This window comes from Oncorhynchus keta, chromosome 24 (genome assembly GCF_023373465.1).
Source record: "Oncorhynchus keta strain PuntledgeMale-10-30-2019 chromosome 24, Oket_V2, whole genome shotgun sequence".
Classification (NCBI taxonomy): domain Eukaryota; kingdom Metazoa; phylum Chordata; class Actinopteri; order Salmoniformes; family Salmonidae; genus Oncorhynchus; species Oncorhynchus keta.
Window position 1 is genome coordinate 28,673,806 of NC_068444.1, and position 19,109 is coordinate 28,692,914.

Below are 19,109 nucleotides of genomic sequence, written 5' to 3' on the forward strand. Positions count from 1 at the left end.
CCGTTATTTTAAAAGCATGAAAACTGGTTTAAAAAAGTATTTTTCATTCCAGCCATTTTTTTCTCGTCCCACAACAAAGCGCCGATACAAAGCCCTCACTCTGTCACTCAGAAAGGTATTTCAGTCCTTGCCTGCAAGATGAAAATCCTTGCCTGCAAGATGAAAATCCTTGCCTGTGATTGACTAGGCTACCTGTGTCACACCCTGATCTGTTTCACCTGTCTTGGTGAATGTCTCCACCCCTCCAGGTGTTGTCCATCTTCCCCATTATCTCCTGTGTATTTATACCTATGTTCTCTGTTTGCCTGTTGACAGTTCATTTAGTTCATTCATACCGACCAGTGGTTTTCCCCTGGTGCATGGCTTCCTGGTTTTGACCTTTCTGCCTGCCCTGACCCTGCCTACTGTACCTTTGCCACACTACTCTGGATTACCGACCTCTGCCTGCTCTGAGCCTGTCTGCCGTCCTGTACTCTTGCCCCGCTACTCTGAATTACCGACCTCTGCCTGCCCTGACTCTGAGCCTGCCTGCCGTCCTGTACATTTGACTGCCCGTGTTTGAATGAATAAACTTGTTACTTTGACATTGTCTGTCTTACCTTCAAATGTGTTTTACCTGCCCCTGACTTTACTAGCTTGATTCATAAGATAGGGAGAGAGATTTTTAATTAGCTAGAGAAGAAAGGATGCACTTGTTCAATGCTAGTTAAAAAAAAACTATAGGCCTGGTTATCACATTTCACGTATTTATTAACTACAAAAAGGTAAGCTGTGTTTTTAATTCTGGTGCCGCTTTTGCACACACAAGCTTGTTAGCTAGTTAACTCAAAGGACATTCAAAATTCCTTCATAGAAGCCTCTCCTCCTAGGTATAATTATGTGGACCTAATTCATATAATGCATGTCATAAGAGACAAAGCCCTTCAAGTATCCTCAAGCCTCGCTTGCTCTCTCCCCACCCACAAAATTTCAGTTGTGTCTTGCACCATTGGCTACACTTTTCTGTCCATCACGCATGTAAACCACTAGCTTGCCTGTTCGATCTGCACTGACTGGTGAAGTCATTGAGCTAAATCTAAAAAAACGAAATAAATAAAATTTTCACCGGTTGAAAAAGGAGCTATATAAAATGCTAGTTTCTTTTATTTTTATTTTTATTTTCCCCCCTTTTTTCCCCCAATTTCATGGTATCCAATTGTTAGTAATTACTATCTTGTCTCATCGCTACAACTCCCGTACGGGTTTGGGAGAGACGAAGGTCAAAAGCCATGCGTCCTCCGAAACACAACCCAAACAAGCCGCACTGCTTCTTAACACAGCGCTCATCCAACCCGAAAGCCAGCCACACCAATGTGTCGGAGGTAACACCGTGCACCTGGCGACCTTGGTTAGTGTGCACTGGGCCCGGCCCGCCACAGGAGTCGCTGGTGCGCGATGAGACAAGGATATCCCTACCGGCCAAACCCTCCCTAACTCGGACGACGCTAGGCCAATTGTGCATCGCCCCACTGACCTCCCGGTCGCGGCCGGCTGCGACAGAGCCTGGGCGCGAACCCAGAGTCTCTGATTGGCACAGCTAGCGCTGCGATGCAGTGCAAAATGTTACTTTGTTATATTCAAACTGGTTCAGAACTTTATTTTCCTGGTCGGAACAGTGCAACGAAACTGAAACAATTTAAGGGTTCTGTTCAGAATGAAACAATTGGAAACTAATTTAGGTTCCAACCCCTGACGTATACTGATCATAAATGTCTACATTTGTTTTCTTTTTAAGCTGTGAGTGCTATTATACAATTTCAGTACTTGTTCCATTAACAACTTGTCTAAGTCCTATAATCAACAGATTTCAGCCCGTATATGGTTGTGGATTGACTGAATTGTTTGGATGAAATACTGGCATATTGGCAGTTAATTTGAAAAAGTAATGGGATCATTCCTCTAAAAGAGTGCAGATAAATTCTTCAAATTCTTTATTTTCTCACAATGTGTTATCACAGCACTGGCAAACCATGGTTTGAACAATTGGCTGATCTTTAAACCATCATAAGAAGGTTCATGTCCATTCTAGTATTCTAATTCCTAATTCTATGGAACTAGCTCTGTCTGTCCATTCTAGTATTCTAATTCCTAATTCCTTTGGAACTGGCTCTGTCTCATTTTTCTTTCATCACTTTAAGTTGAATTCATTCAACAGAAACCTGAGGGGTAGTCTTTCCAACGAGAAATTGAGAGGCCCTGGATACTGTAACCTTAAACTCTGTCACCTCCCTTTGTGTCACCTCCCTTTGTGTCACCTCAATTTGCTTTAATTATTTAAAGCGTCAATCAGGAGTTGAGACAATAACGTGTCCTCCCCACCCCTGTTTCGGTAAAAAGCTGAGGAATAGGGCTGGAGAAGTGTAACTACACTGAAATTCATAAACATTGGGATGGATGCAAGGAATGATCAGCCATGATGTATAGTCAAATGTATTGTTATGTTTCCAATGTTGTTTATGTTTACTTTGTTTACAAACATTCCAGTGAAACAGGCTTATATTTTGGATTCTGATGGGATATGACAGTTGAACTAAGCTCATGGGGCATTTATTGTATAAATTATATTCTTCAAGATCAATGGGTACATTTAATTAATTCAGAAGCCCAAAAATGGATGAAGCAACTGCAGATTGCCCCTTTAGCACTGTTATTTCAGACCTATTCCTGGACAAACAATGAGCAAGGTACCTTTATGAATTATTGAATTTTCTATCTATTGTTCTGATGAAACTGAAGAATAAACAAGGGTATTTTCAGTAAACTATTAAAACAAGAATAACATAATCATTAAATATTCAAAGGAATATATAAAAACAATATTGTAAATTCAATGGAATAATTTTATGCTCAGTGTTGATCATTAGCCCTTTATGACAGCTGTCCCCAAAACACACACACACACCTAATGTGGTGTAGCCGACACAAGGTGTTACCCAATATAGCTAGAGACAGACTGGTAAGGTCACCGTCTCACTTTTACTAGATACTTACTCTAAACACTGAGGGAAAATAAAACAGAACAACTCCCTTTACACTTAATTGCCAGAAACAGCAGGCAAGGTTCACTTTCTCCTTCGACCCAGTTGTCTGAATGGGCACCTCAATGGTATCTTGTTTTTCGTTTCACGTGAAGTAGCTCTATGTATAGGTGGGATGTTGCTGGGAAACCAACCTGAGCTAGCGATGTAGCTAACCATTGTAAACATGATGTGAGCTTTACACAGCTAAGACAGACCACTGGGTCATACAAGCTGTAGTGTATTCATAATGTGATTCGGATGGACAGAACGGTGTTACAATGTTACAACAAACATAGCAGCTCTCCATGTATGTTAACATTTAGGTAACACTAAGTAACAAAGTAAGTGCATGAAATTGATTTCCAGTCAGGATTAGCATAAATTCTACATTTAATTATGCACTCTCAAGGGTTATGTGCACATTCAGTTCATTGTAATATGTAGCACTTCCTTACATGGCATCTGTTGTATGGTTACAATACAGGAATTTAACAGATGCAAATGTTCAGCAGTTGTGTTTGAAAGAAAAATGAAATTCGCCAAAATAAGTTACAATGTGTTTATTCATCTTTTTGATCGACAATGTAGTGTGCATTGGAAGGAAATATGGGGCGGCGCAGCCATACAACCTCCTAGAACGTAATCAAAGGGCAAGTAAAAATGGTTTCATGGATGAATAAGAGAGGGGCTCTGAAAGAAAATTTTAAAAAACAATTTAAGGGCACAATTCAAGCACAAGGACAAAGAAAAACATATTCCTGGGAATGGAGGCTGCTGTAGGCTTGAGGAAGTTGACTGCAGTCTGGAAGTTGGAGGCTGAGGCTGGAGGAAGGAGAGGAGAATGAACACCTGCTGCTCTCCCGGCTCCCATCGAACTCTCAGGACTGGACCATGATCAGGAATTCTGTGACAGGAGAGACAGATTCTGAGATGAGTTCCAAATATGGATTAGAATATGAACATTCAGAGATGAGCGACATCAAAACAGCCTTTTGGAAATGTTGCTCATTATCTAAATCACTTGAACAGACAGCCTATAACTAAACCCTCTTTGGCCTACATATGTAACAGTATGGGTTCTTTAATGAGAATTCACCATTAGTTTTTTGGTTGCTGTGTTTTGTCTGGTTTGAAAGCATAATCTACGCAATTTACATGATTGGATTACAATATGCAATATGACCAAAAATGTTAATGTAAATCAGTTTGTAGCTCATTCGCAAACCAACCTTGTCTTATGCATACCATCAGGTGCATACATGAGTGTTTTCACAGAATTAATTTGCTCCCTTGTCAAAAATATGTGGGATTAAGCAGAACAACATAGAATTCAAACCTTACATAATACAAACACTTGTAAAATGTTTTTGTTGTTATTCCTTCAACAGAGGGAAGTGCCAAAAAGCTGACAAAATTACCCTGAACCAAAGAGTTGGTTTGGAACCAGAGATTGTAATAATGTTTAGACGCTGTCTGATTCCTTCATCCGGTTATGCAATCCCAGCCCAGCCAGTCTATGCAGCCCTAGATATTGCTAAAATCTGGCTGGCAGCCATTAATATAGCATCTGGAGGCCCAGACCAGGGTTCAAATAGTATTTGAAATCTTTTGACTGCTTTAGCTGTGTTTGATTGAGCTTGTCTAGGGCATTGGGATCAATGGAATAGACCCAAAAGTGCAAATTTCGCCCATCTGGCACTCCATGTAGGCTCAATCAAACGCTAACAGTATATGAAAGGTTTCTAATACTATTTTAACCTAGGTCTACTGGAGGCTGTGACTTTTGGATCTCTACTTGCCAATGAGGCCAACTAGAATTGCCATTAAGAGCATCTGTATAAGCTCCACAATTAGTTTTTGTCACCCTCAAAACCTAGCACAAGACATACGGGAATATAGACACATGAGCGCACAAACACTACTCTATATACAGTATACTCTACAAGGGCTGTCCCAATGCCTTCCTCTTGACCTGAAACATCTAGTGTCTCTACCGCTCATCCTCTATCCATACTCTCTTCTGCCAACTCAGGGCCCTTACTAAAAGCCATACATCTGAGTTGACAGTGGTCAGGGCGGATTACAACTCTAAAGAGCATAACGTTAATCTCACATTACAAAATACACATAGCCATACATATGAAGAAAGGCCTAGTCATGGCCAATGCCAAGTTTGTGAATGTTGGCATAGATTCAATAGTAGTCTTCCACACAAGAACAGGATTTGCAATAGTCAGGAAAGAACTTTAAACTATTTGATTCAAATTTTAGCCTTCTTTATCTTTTCTCTTGGAAAACCGTCAAAACCAAGAGACTCCCAAAATGTATAGTGGATCTCAGAGAGTCTTGGTCTCCTGCTCATCAAAATCCCTACAAGGAAATACTAACAGCCTTACCAATTGGCTCATGATAATAACCCAGCCTACAGGTGATTGCAGAAAGCCACTCACCTTCTACTCCGATTTTTCCATCGTTGTCATCATCAGCTGCAGACAGGAAGCCTTTGCACTCAGCGTCCGTCAGCGTCCGCGCCCCGGGGACAAACCGTTGCAGGAAGAACCTAGGGAAGTACACACACACACACACACACACACACAGAGTACACACAATCATAATACACACATATATACAAGCATTATGTGAGCCTTACACATACTGTACCATGCGTCTGTCACACACACACACACACACACACAACTTGTGTTCCAGCACAGCCCTTTTAGGCATAAAGGTTATTTGGTTCCAGTTTAACAAGGATTGAAAGTAATATTGCTAGGCTTTATAGCCGAAACTTCAAATGATCTACTCTCTGGCACAATGCTCAGCCTGGTCTCTTGACAGCTTTGTAACAATATAATATTTTTTTTTGCTGCACAGTCTCTATATGCATTCTCATAGGAGGTGAGGGAAAGTGGATTGAGTGAAAACTCTGCTATACTGCATCCATCCATGAACTCAAATGCACTTGGGTCATACAGTTGGTGTCCTAAGGTTAGCTGGCTGGCACATTTATATAATGTAGACAGTGCATTATATAATGCAAATATATAATAATTATTGTTTTTTACCCATGGATTATACTAAGGCTTAATGGTAGCCTTCCATTAAAATGACAGGGGAGTGGAATTGTAGAATTTGATCTCATTGACATTTGTTGCGCTTGCAACAAAAATAGGTCATTGTATTAAATATTATTAAGTCTCCTGTCACTCAGCATACATTTTGAAATACTCTCTGTGGTTCTGACGGGTCACCAGGCAGCCGCCAGCACAGCTGGTGGTCCTGTGTGGATTCGCTGGTAAGAGAGTGCCGCTGACAAAGCCAAGGTCATGGGTTCAATTCCCACAGGGATCAAGTAATCTTCATAAAAATGTATGGTATGTGCTCACTGTACTGTGAGTTGCTATGTGTAAAAGCATCTGCTAATTGGAACAGTTGTAGCTTGGAAACCCACCAGGGGGCCACATATAGCCAAATTAATTTATGTGTTAACGGTAAGTCACTTTGAATAAAGGAGTCAGTAAAACGCCCATGTATTAGCATTACAGGAAGCACAGGAAAGTGTCCCTCCATCTAAAGGATTACTCCAAATGTCATACTTGAGCTCTGACTCCTCGATGAAGCCACTGTTGTCCTCGTCAAGGATCTGGAAGACATCTTTGACTTCTTTGGGAGATTTGGAGGTCAGGCCACACAGCTGGGAAAACTTCTTAAAACTGAAGGAGTCTGGGGCTAAAGGGAGTGAGGGAGAACACATGCACCCATAAATGTACCAATGCATGCACACACAGCGCGCATACACACCCGGGTTAGAGTTCAGGCAAGGTTGACTCCCTGATGAGCTTAAAAGATAGCGTGGTGCAGTCCAGACTGGAGATTTATCCCTGCGTGTCTCTCTCTTTACAGCCTGGCACACAGACACTCTTCTTAAAGAGTCCTTTTCACCCCAGCATATGGACTAAACCCATCCTCAGGATGCTAAATTCTAGTGCAATAGTCTGTGGGCGACTGCCAGCCTCCTACTGAGTAGGAAGCGCTCTCTTCTGAGTAACAATAACTCTACAGTACATGATCATAGTCTGTTACAACCCTACCATCTCTCTCCTCTCTCTGTTTTCCTCTCATTCTCTGTCCTTCTGGCTCTCTCTCTATCAGGCAGTCCTGAGGTAAGACCCACCTTGGCACTCCTTGACGGCATTCTCAATAGCCTCCGCGGAAAGGATAGAATTGAGTGACATATTAATCCTATTGGACAGAGGAACAACGGAGTAAATTATTCACACACACACAGGCTGTTCAAAGAGTCAGGTCCAGTCTATTCATTTAGAGAATATCAGTCAGTAATCTCAGACTGCATTCATTGAAAAAAGCAGCTGGATTACGTAAGGATGTACAGTAGGCTATGCCAATAATAATGCCTTGTTACGAAATGTATCTTAACGTAAAATAAAATGTATACAATGCAAGGCAATGCTACACATCAATTTCTTAAGAATATTCTTCTGAATATTTCTCAAATCAATTCATTTCAAGTAACCACAACAAACACAGCACTGAATTGAACAACACATAACACGTTCAAACCTACCTGAATTCCCTCTCCCTACGAGATTTTGATTTCTAAAACTGAATGTTTTAGTTTGTTTTTCTCTGTCAACCTCTTCCCTCTCCTTGCTCTGATAATCTGTTGGTGTCAATTTGGCTGATGTTGATGTCCCTGTTCTGTCTGCTTTAGCCTAATCTGGATACGATTCGTCTGATGTAAACGATTTGAAATTACCTGGCAAAAATGTTATTATCGATAAACGCGCAACAATATTTATGGAAGCAGATGCGTAACTGTGACTACAAAGTGGATTAAGAAAGGTATTTGCTACTTCTGGAAAACCTTAAAACAAAAATCCTGTTAAAAACACAAATCCCGAGAAAAATCACCTAAGAGTGTCAGCCAGGTAAATGGACCTGCAATTTACTCTGCCGTGTATGATCTGAGCCGCACTAGGGTACCTGAGCATCACTCACTCGGTCGGCAAAGTAACCACACGCACACATCACACCAAAAACTCGATCAGTCCTTTATCCTACTCACCGCTTTGATGATCTTGCCCGCGCCGGTGTCCAACCCAGAATATGTCAGGTTTTGTGGTGACTGATGACTGCCGATTAATATTTATATATGGACTGGAAACACAGAAAATATGCGATGCTTGAGTTACCTGTCCGTGTATCAAATTCTCACAGCCAGGCCACTTTCGAATTGCTTACCTAACTAATTAACCGTTAACCTACTATTTAAATATTTGCCTTGACTGGTTGATGCGTGTAAATACTGAAACCTGTACCGCCCTTTTTCTATAGCAGGCAGACAAGTGTTTCACGCTTCTCTCTCTGTCTCTCTCTCACCCCCACCACGTGTAAATAAACATATTTGACCTATAGTCTTATTGGTAACAAATTATGTAGGTATTTAACATTGATAAATAATATTAACAAATCATCAATAGAAACACTTATTGACAGATCCATTAGAAGATAAAAATGGGCATTTCCCAAGTAGCCCCAAAATATTAATTCCCCTACTATTCTATCAAAAACCAAGTGGGAGCAGATGGGGCCATATTATTTGATACATTATATACAAAAGTATGTGGACACGCCTTAAAAATGTGTGGATTCAGCTATTTCAGCCACACCATGCTGACAGGTGTATAAAATCGAGCACACAGTCATGCAATCTCTATAGACAAACTTTGGCATTAGAATGGCCTGGTCATAGGATGCAACCTTTCCAGCAAGTCAGTTCATCAAATTTCTTCCCTGCTAGAGCTGCCCCGGTTAAGTGCTGTTATTGTGTAGTGGAAATTACTAGGAGTAATGCACAAAAATCGTCTGTCCTCGGCTGCAACACTCACTACCGAGTTCCAAACTGCCTCTGGAGGGAACTTCAGGACAATAACTATTCGTCAGGAGATGAATGAAATTGGTTTCTATGGCCGAGCTGCCGCACACAAACCTAAAATCACCATATGCAATGCCAATCATTGGCTGGAGTGGTGTAAAGCTGTAACGGTTTTCTTCTGGTGAAAGAGAGGCGGACCACAATGCAGCGTGGTTATCTTTATACATCTTTTTAATGACAGATGAAAATAGAACAATATACAAAACAAGAAATGTGAAGAAAAAAAACAGCCCTATTTTGTGCAACAAACACAAAGACAGGAAACAATCACCCACAAGAGACCTAAAGAATATGGCTGCCTAAATATGGTTCCCAATCAGAGACAACGATAACCACCTGCCTCTGATTGAGAACCACTCTAGGCAACCATAGACTTACCTAGACTACTATACTAAACACAACCCATCAATCTACAAAACCCCTAGACAAGACAAACACATAATTCACCCATGTCACACCCTGGCCTAACCAAAATAATATAGAGAAGACAGAATACTAAGACCAGGGCATGACAAAAGCTAGCCGCCATTGGACTCTGGAGCAGTGGAAACTCGTTCTCTGGAGTGGTGAATCCCGCTTCACCATCTGGCAGTCCGACCGACAAATCTGGGTTTGGCAGATGCCAGGAGAACGCTAGCTGCCCTAATGCACAGTGCCAACTGTAAAGTTTGGTGGATGAGTAATAATGGTCTGGGCGGTTTTTCATGGTTCGGGCAAGGCCCCTTAGTTCCAGTGAAGGGAAATCTTAACGCTGAAGCATACAATGACATTCTAGATGCCTCTGTGCTGCCAACTTTGTTGAAAAATAGTATGGGGAAGGCCATTTCCTGTTTCAGCATGACAATGCCCCCATGCACAAAGCGAGATCCATACAAAAATTGTTTGCTGAGATCAGTGTGGAAGAACTTGACTGGCTTGCACATAGCCATAGTGCATGGCCATGTAGTGTATATCCATGTAGTGTATATTTTAAGCTCAGTACTTAGTGCAAGTGATTTAAGGCTACTGTACACATTATTTTACTCTTTTAGACTTGCTTATTTCAAAAGGTGATTTTAGTTTATGAACATGCAGGAAATGGTTTGAATAAAACAGTATGAAATGTTTGCTCTATGCACTGCATCTCTTTACTGTGTGGCCTTGTTAAACTCTCAGGGTACCAAACAGTGTTCCATTTCACTGTAAAGGTGAATAGCCCACACACAGTATTCTTCCTCGTGAAGATAAATTCACTCAACCTGCACTGTGCTGGTGATTCCACCTGGTCGCTATAACAACCAGCTTGGCTGCGGTGAGGGATGTGTAACATAGCAGTGGAGGCTCTCAAAACATCAGACGCAGCAGCAGTATCTCTCATGACTTGATTTAGTCAGGACAAAATGAAGGTGGAGGGAAGATACATATATAATGAGGACCAAGGGAATTATTACTCTCCATTATACTCCACCCCAAACCCAGTCCAACCTTTTACCAACCATTTGTCTCTTGATTGACAGATCTTGTTACATGATGGGAATCCTGATGATAAGTGAAAATACGTATGTAAAGGTCAAAAACCAATTGCACAGCTATGTCATGGAAACTGGACTGCACAACAGGTTTGTGAAACTTACATCACAAAAAAAGACAGCTTCATTCAATGCCAGACAGTGCCTCTGGCTTCAGATGGTCTGACTTGGACACTACCTAGTGTTTTTTTTCTGCTACTGCAGAGGCCTCAACAATGGCGTCTGAATCAAACTGGAATCAATGTGGGGTTTAGAAATGGAATAGAAATCAGACTCATCCCTTATTGATATTTAATAAGCATATATAACGGTGAATAATTGGCCATGACTCATTTGAATATTTCGGGGCAATTTTGGCCTACTAATGTGTTTGTTGTGTTGTGTTGTCTATAGTTTGTCTGTCATTAGCCTTGTAGGCCAACACTAGAAGGCACAGGTTATTGTTCACTGGTCATGTGAACCCTATAGGCACACAGGTGACAAATAGGTATGGATGCACAGGCCATAGAGATAGACAGAGGACTCAAGTGCCCAAAAGCCCATTTTAGCAGGGGCAGCACCATTGAGGACTTTTACCATTTTGAAGTACTCAACTGGGTGGGACTTCTTATGGGTTAAAGAAGGATAATTTAATGCCATTCAGTTCACCAGGAGAAATCAGCCAATGAATTACACTCGTGAGCAAACATTCCATAACTGCATCCTTGGCTTTATAACTGTTCCAAAAACACCCTCCAGGTGGCAGTATATACCCTTTCAGTTTGTTTACCAACATAGAAGTAGTAGAAAAAGATAATTGACTGTTTCAAAATGGAGATGGTCCTAATAGCGCTGCCCATGCTCTCACAGACGCCATAACGGGACAGATATAGAACATGTTCCACTGCCCAGAGGTTGCTGACGAATGCCAGATCTTGCAACAAACACCTGGATAGGTATTTTACATATCAGCTAACCACATCATATGTTATAGCAATCCCGATGGCACAGCCGATGACGTTGCACACAACCATTGGTTGATGCATGCAACGTTAGAGCTGGGGGAACACGACCACAATGTTGCATCCTCTAAATATGTCTATGGCACAGGCAAAGATGATAGAAAAAGTGTTACATTCCATAGGCCGTTTTTCTGGTTAGTACATGGAAGAAATAGACCAGAACTGTGACCAATTTTTTCAATGGTAAAAGGCCTTTTTGCATCATCTTTATAATCCACCGTCTTTGGCACATGTATGGAGAGCCTAGTAATTACATCTGCCTGTATGAAATTGTTGCAGACAGTTTAAAAAAAAATTGCTGGTAATAAATGGGCAAAGATAGCGTCTGGAAAGTTATGTTTTGCATGCGTTTATGGACATTTAATTTGCAATCCCACCTGTAGAGTGGCTATCAGGAACTTTTGACTAGGTTAGAATTTACCTCTCGAGGAGATTGGCTTAGTTTATGGACATTGGATTGAATCTTTCTCCTGCAACTGATTAGTCTGGCTGACACCTAACTCAAAGTCCTCCTGACTTCAGTTGTCGATACGATACATTGATAATTAAGGGGGCTGTGCTTTTACAGGTTGGTTCTCCTCTGGACTTTCACACTCATGCAGCCACAGGCACAGTCCCACCCAACCCCAGAGTGCCGCCCCCTTCCATTACTACTGTTGGGTTTTCAGATCCAAACAACAAGAGGTCTCAAACACACCAGAAGAAAAATACATTTGAGAGAACTAATCAATGCTTTTGCTCAATTTCTGAGTGAATATTGCATTAATAAACAGCCTCCTTTCCAGACAAGTAAGTCACAGCTCTTCCTGTGTGGTCACTTGGGTCGTGTCAGCCAGGCTGGCAACTGATTACAACTGCCATGGAATTATTACTGATGAACAAGAGGAGGGGAAAAAAATGTTCTTGCCAAAACTCACGAATGGCAGCCGTGGATCGAAGGACGGTGGGGTTTGTGCACAGGTGCCGCTGTAAAATGTGAATTTCCAATCCCACCTGTGAGTGACGCTCTCTATCGGCTATCAGGAACCGTTGACCAGGTTACAGGGAAGATCTATTCTGTCTTAGTGACTCAGAAATATACATGGCTGGAGGTGTAACCACTTAATGTTAGTTACTATATGACACGTGACTGTTCCAGTTCTCAAAAGAAAATCAATGGACAACCATTGATCTCTCATCTCCTCATCTTAGTTACTATGTGTTGATATGTTTGATGATAAATAGCTGCTATTTATCATGTAAGAGGATGCTTAACAATATACCCTCTTCGCACCATCCTACTGACACGAACTGTGCTGGTTTATTCAAGTGGGTCAGGTGATGACAAAATTCCCCTCTAGTCTAAATAGATACTCTCTTGTGGAGTGGTACTGAACATGAAAGCAAACTGTAAAGAAAAGATGAGACATCATATTGAAAAAGAACGTTTATTCTTTTCTATATATCGTCTGACGTCCATTTCCCAAAAAGTGCATCATTGATTGGACACTAAAGCAAAACTCAAATGAATGAGGACAGGGGAGAGACACAGCCACGCTACATTTACATTCATAGTTGACAGAAAGATGCACTATGGGTAGACAGTCACAGGCTGTGTCTGATATGACCCCCTGTTCCCAATATAGTGCACTACCTTTGCCCATCAGCTCTGGGAAAAGGTATTGCATTATGCTTGGGAAAGGGTGTCATTTCAGACACAGTAACAGTCACGTGTATAAAAGTGTTAAGATGAAAAGGGGGATGTCTTGGGTCAAGTTGTTCCTTCAGATCAAGAGGTGTTGGTCAGGTCTTCATTTATCCCTTGATCATGGCAGCGAACTCTGCAAAAGTGAACACACCATTTTTTGTATTAATAATATGAATGGTTCAATAATTTATTACTCAACATTTCATTTTCAACTGAGATTGTGAAGACTTGAAGTAACATTCCCAAATTCCAAAAAGGAATAATCCTCACCATCAACTCCAATCATGCCATCACCATCTTTGTCCCCGTCAGCCAGGAAAGCCTTGGTCTCAGCGTCAGTCAGAGCTCTGGCAGAGGCAGAGAAGTTCTGCAGGAACAGCCTGGATGGATACAGAACAAACAGGCAATAAGCAAAGACTGTAACCACAGACTATGCTGATGCTTTCCTGCTCTACTCATATTTTGGGGGAGGGGGCTCTATTTTGCTGAGACAGAAATAGGCACCCCGTTCTCTACAGAGGGGTAGGTTTAAAGTGACGGTTTTTGCCCCCACACTTAACAATCAGTCAAGCAAGCCCTATAAAGGGAACATTCAATTTAAGAAACATGATCAAAGGTGTTATATGATGAGTGTAATATCAGAGGGGTCCTTACTTGAGCTCATCCTCCTCAATGAAGCCACTCTTGTCCTGGTCAATGACGTAGAAGGCCTTCTTTACATCATCGTTGGACTTGCCGGCCAGGCCAACCTTGGCGAAGAAAGCCTTGTGGTTGAAGGAGTCAGCAGCTGTGGGGAGATCAGTTATCCATTAAAATGCTGTCAGAGGATTTCACAGTTACAAATATACTTAACAATACTGCTGTGCCAGGGCTGTGCCCGCTTGCCCATGGCTAGTCTCGTGGTTGAGCTGCTGCCCCCAGACTGGACCACACTCTCCTGGAGGCAACGGTTCAATATTCTGGTCTATCCACTCTTTTCTGTGCTATATCCCTCTCGTCTCTCTCCTCAACGACCACAAAAATGAAAGAAGCCTGCTATATACAATCTTGCCCACAAACACAGAGATCCTACAATAGGGAGAGAGAGTAGAACATGAACTGAGGCATCTATAAGAGGTTTACCTGTGCAAGCAGCAAGGGCTGCAGCAACATCAGCATCGTTAAGACCGGCGAAGGACATGTTTAGCTGGGGAGACAGCAGAGAAGATCAGTTACAGTGAAGCAAATGTTTTTCTGTTCATCACCTGCTTCTGTACAGCAACCGCAAAGACTGATTTCATTATGCTGAGTCTCTGTCCTTTATCAGAGTTGGATATTTGGAAGATTGAACCACCCTATATTAAACCATTGCATTTCCTAATAATATAAATGGTAATAACATGGTTGTTGTAGTTAACATAGTTGTTGTGCTGTTATTAACATCTGAAAAACAAGTTATATTATTTTGTTTAGTTTGAGTTATTTTAGTTATTTTGGGTTATTTTGGGTAGTTTTGGATCTTTTAGTTAGAGTTGGTTATTTTGGTTAGTGTTGGTCCTTTTGGTTAGTTTGCGTTAGTTTTGATTATTTTGCTCAGTTTTGGTTATTTTGATTAGTTTTAGTTAGTTTTGGATCTTTTGGTTAGTTTTGGTTATTTTGGTTAATGTTAGTTCTTTTGCGTAGTTTTTGATCTTTTGGTTAGGATAGGTTCACACAACAGAGAGCATCAGGATGGACAGTCCTCTATTCCAAAACCTGGATTTGCAGGCAGTGAATGATATATCATCCCAATGATGTAGCCTAGTCATTCCATGTGGTTCCTTGATTATTCCAAAGGCAAAAAAACGTGTCCTGCGTTTCTTTAATTGAGATGCTTCCATCATGTTCCGTTCCATAGCAAGGTGTCGTAAAGCCGAAGGGTTGAAAATACATGCAAGATGTTGTCGACCTGACAAGACGAAGATTCATCCCTCTGTAACAGACTCACCTCAGGTTTGGCTTTAACGCTTGAGTGGATTCGCAAAGATGATTCTGCCAACTGGTGTAAGCCCCCCTGCCCAAGCCCTCGACCTTATATACCCTACTCACCCGAAATATGAGGCAAAATGTAATAGACACCGCATGCAAAGCAGTTGGTTGAAAATGTGTCCAGTAGTCAGTGTCCTTTCTATTTATATCTACATACATGAAGATGCTTAAATGGTACTTGTTTGCAAAAGTGCTTAATATTAAATCGGGCTAATAATATACTCTGGTATAGATGATATAGATTTGCCGCTGATGCAGATTTATATTGTGTGAAAATCCATACTGATGACAATTTTAGGTCAATTAGATTTGTAGTTATTGAAAACGTGACTTTATACGCAGATGTTTCTGCATCTTTTGTTGGCTTCGACTTTCATATATACATATATAAACATGTTTTGATTTCAAATCAAATTGTATTTGTCACATGCGTCGTAACAGTTGTAGACTAACAGTGAAATACTTATTTGGGCATTTATTTATGTTTTACGGTCTGTTTTACAAAATCCATCAACAGCTATCAAGTTTAACAGTTCATAGGCCTAATTTACGACTGAGTTGCTCCGTCTCAATGCGTAATTGGCACGCGCAAAATGTCTGGAATGAGTTGTTGTGCATGTATCTGTCTATCAAAAGTAGAGCCCGTGATTTATGGCCATAGGTGTAAGGTGCTGTATTACGCTGCGGAAGAAAACAAACACTTGAATTACTTGAACGACTAATTATAATAGGGCTGATGTGTCTTCATGTTAAATAATTTAAAAACATTGAAAGCGTTTTTGTTTTGTTATTGAAAAAGCTAAACACCATTTAAACCTCTTAAGGGTGGCCCCTTTTTGAAAATGTTCGCCTATAATGACATACCCAAATCTAACTGCCTGTAGCTCAGGCCCTGAAGCAAGGATATTCATTTTCTTGGTACCATTTGAAAGGAAACACTTTTAGGTTTGTGGAACTGTGAAAGGAATGTAGGAGAATATAACACATTCGATCAGGTAAAAGATAATACAATGAAAAAAACAACCCTTTTTTATATATTTTTTGTTACCATCATCTTTGAAATGTATTATTCCAGCCCAGGTGCAATTTAGACTTTGACCACTAGATGGTAGCAGTGTATGTGCAAAGTTTTAGACTGAATCAATGAACTGTTGCATTTCTGTTCAAAATTTTTGTATCAAGACTGCCCAAATGTGCCTAATTTGTTTATTAATAACTTTTCATCCTCAAAACTGTGCACTCTCCTCAAACAATAGCATGGTATTCTTTCACTGTCATAGCTACTGTAAATTGGACAGTACAGTTAGATTAACAAGAATTGAAGCTTTCTGCCAGTATCAGATAAGTCTATGTCCTGGGAAATGTTCTTGTTACTTACAACCTCATGCTAATCGCATTAGCCTACGTTAGCTCAACCGTCCCGCAGCGGACCCACCAATCCTGAAGAGTTCTCTGTGTTTTAAATATTTTGCCACACTATAAGGTTGGACTAATACTATGAAATTGTGAAAATTATGATAATGCCCTTTTAGTGTAAAAGCTGTTTGAAAAGAACGCCTGAAATTTCAGCCTGTTTTAGTGGGATTGTGTTTTGGCCTGCCTGGTGATATCACCAGGTGACAAATGAGCTAATAGACTAATAAGAAAGAGTTCCAAACCTCTCTACCAATAACAGCTAGTTTTCAGTTTTCCCCTTCCCACTCAGACCACTCCCAGACAGTCCAAGCAGTCCTGCTTGAGAAATTGCTCCTAGCTAAGAAGCAATTTTTCTTTCTTTTTGTCCATTTTAATTGAAAACAATTACAGTAAGGTACTTAATTGCTACCCATAAATGGTTTGATATTGAGACGGAAATGACAGCATTGAAACTTTAAAAAGTGCATTCAATAACTTAACAGCTCTTTAGAGCTGAGTAAATCAGCAAGTGCATGCTTGAAATTATATATGGTGAAAATAAAAATAAAAGCTCAAGAAACATAATAACAAAATAATTCAAAATCTAGCCCAAAATGTCATATACAATTGTATAGGTTCATTTATCTGTCATATACAATTTGCACATTTGGCAAAAAAAAATCATTAATTGAATTCTAATTAGGGCCTAATCATTTATGGAACTATTAATCTATATTTCACATCTTTCCCTACAATTGGATGTACTGGTGCCATTTGAGAGGTTCAAAATGTTAATTGGGGACCTCTTTGCTGAGGAATGTGACTATTTTTCCTGAGAAAGTTTGTAATTTTGTATATTTGTATTATATTATATTTAGTAAATTGTGTGTATGCAGGGCTACCTTGCGAAAGAGACATTGGTCTCAATGGGACTCTGTGTTAAAGTAAAGGTAAAATAATAATAAAATAAACATATTTTTTAAATCAGTGGCTCAAGGGAGAGAAGAGGGGACACCTGTAGGAATGTATTTGGCACAAAGGATAGATTGAGTCAGTCATCACCTCTGTCTAATTGAAGGTTGCCTGGTGTTATTTTGGTCCCTTTCAGGTCCCCTACTCCCCTCCAGGCTGTTTCTCAGTATGGCTATGCTATTATTTACTACAACAGTGAAAGGTGATAGGTCTACTTCTATCATCATTCAAACATTCAGATCTGGGGAGAGCCATTACGCAATACCTAGGCTACTGTACCGTACATCACTCAATTTTAAAAATGCTCTCGATGGTGCCATTTGGGATGCAGAAGTCCACATACGAGTATACATACAGTACGTGTGTAACACGGTTAATGTGTCTACATCCCAAATGGCACTAATTAGTTGTGCACTATTTTTGACCAGAGTTCTATGGGCCCTGATAAAAAGTAGTACGCTACAGAAAGAATAGGGTGCCATTTGGCATGTGTGCTATGTGTTTCATACGACAGCAGGTGGCACTGTTGAGGTGGCACTTGTTACTTTTGATTGAGAAGGCCAGCTGGATAAACTATGAAATGCAGTTGGTTGCCATTCTTTTTCTATGGTTGTGTAGAGACTATCCAAACCTTTGTGTGTGTACTGGCCATAGTAGTAGTGGCCATTTAAATAGATTTAGCGATGGCAACCTTATCAGTTTATATTTTATGGTACATAAATCAACAGGTCTAGAATTACATGGGAAAATGGTAATTACATAGAAATAGCATATACAATACTTTTTATCAGTCAGTCACTCCCTTCCCCATCCTTGATCCTCAGGTGCGTTCGGCTTGACCCCTAACCCCTGACCTTTACCCACAGATATGTAGAGGAATCCATCTTGACACAAATAAGATTAAAGCGTTTCTCCCTTAAATCTTCTCCCTTAGATTATGTGCTTTTTAAAAAATCTATTCCTGCCATTATTTAACATGAGTGTTGTTGTTAGATGGATGTGTCAGAACAATGGACAACCCGTTATCAGCTGAAATTAGGAAGGAATCCAAGCTGATGTGGGACATTCTAATATTCTGACATTCTGACATTCCAAATTCCACTTAGAGGTGGTCCTTGGACTAAATCCCACCTTGTCATCAATAGCATATACAAATAATTAAATACATTTACTGTACCTTCTACATGTAAACAAATATCTGCAAGTAAAAGTTCAGAGTGCAATTTGTTCACTTTTCCCTCCCTCGCGACATAAATAGAAATGGCCTTATTCTATGTCACCGAGTATGACATTTTCTCAGTCTGATAACTGAGGGAGAGAAACTTGTTCATAAATGTGCCTCATTAACAAAAACGGTGTAACATGGGAGTTCTGAAACACTAGCCAAGAGCTGGCTGGGGGCCTTTGCAATGTGCTGGCTCTAACTGAACATATGCAAGAGATCCTCCAGCTGGCCAGCCCTCTGAAGAGCTGTCTCCAAGAGGCCCTGGCAGTATCTGTGTCTTTCTGAACCAGCTATAG

At 40.6% G+C, this 19,109-nt stretch overlaps 2 protein-coding genes across 3 annotated transcripts; both read right to left on the reverse strand.

Moving 5' to 3' along the window:
• Positions 1–3,431: 3,431 nt before the first annotated feature.
• On the reverse strand, positions 3,432–8,445 carry pvalb9 (parvalbumin 9). Of its 2 annotated transcripts, none has more exons than XM_035801310.2 (5): positions 8,149–8,445; positions 7,237–7,304; positions 6,659–6,791; positions 5,510–5,619; positions 3,432–3,963 (listed from the first exon to the last, which is right to left on the reverse strand). In XM_035801310.2, exons 2-5 carry the CDS (start codon positions 7,295–7,297, stop codon positions 3,938–3,940), a joined length of 330 nt encoding a protein of 109 aa, XP_035657203.1. In that variant the 5' UTR covers positions 7,298–7,304; positions 8,149–8,445; the 3' UTR covers positions 3,432–3,937. The 2 variants fall into 2 exon arrangements, with proteins under 2 accessions (XP_035657203.1, XP_035657204.1); XM_035801311.2 differs by lacking the exon at positions 8,149–8,445 and adding an exon at positions 7,648–8,118.
• Positions 8,446–12,938: 4,493 nt separating this feature from the next.
• Positions 12,939–15,319, reverse strand: LOC118402937 (parvalbumin beta 2). Its single transcript, XM_035801313.2, has 5 exons — positions 15,181–15,319; positions 14,337–14,400; positions 13,869–14,001; positions 13,485–13,594; positions 12,939–13,347 (listed from the first exon to the last, which is right to left on the reverse strand). Exons 2-5 carry the CDS (start codon positions 14,392–14,394, stop codon positions 13,322–13,324), a joined length of 327 nt encoding a protein of 108 aa, XP_035657206.1. The 5' UTR covers positions 14,395–14,400; positions 15,181–15,319; the 3' UTR covers positions 12,939–13,321.
• Between the last annotated feature and the right edge of the window lie 3,790 nt (positions 15,320–19,109).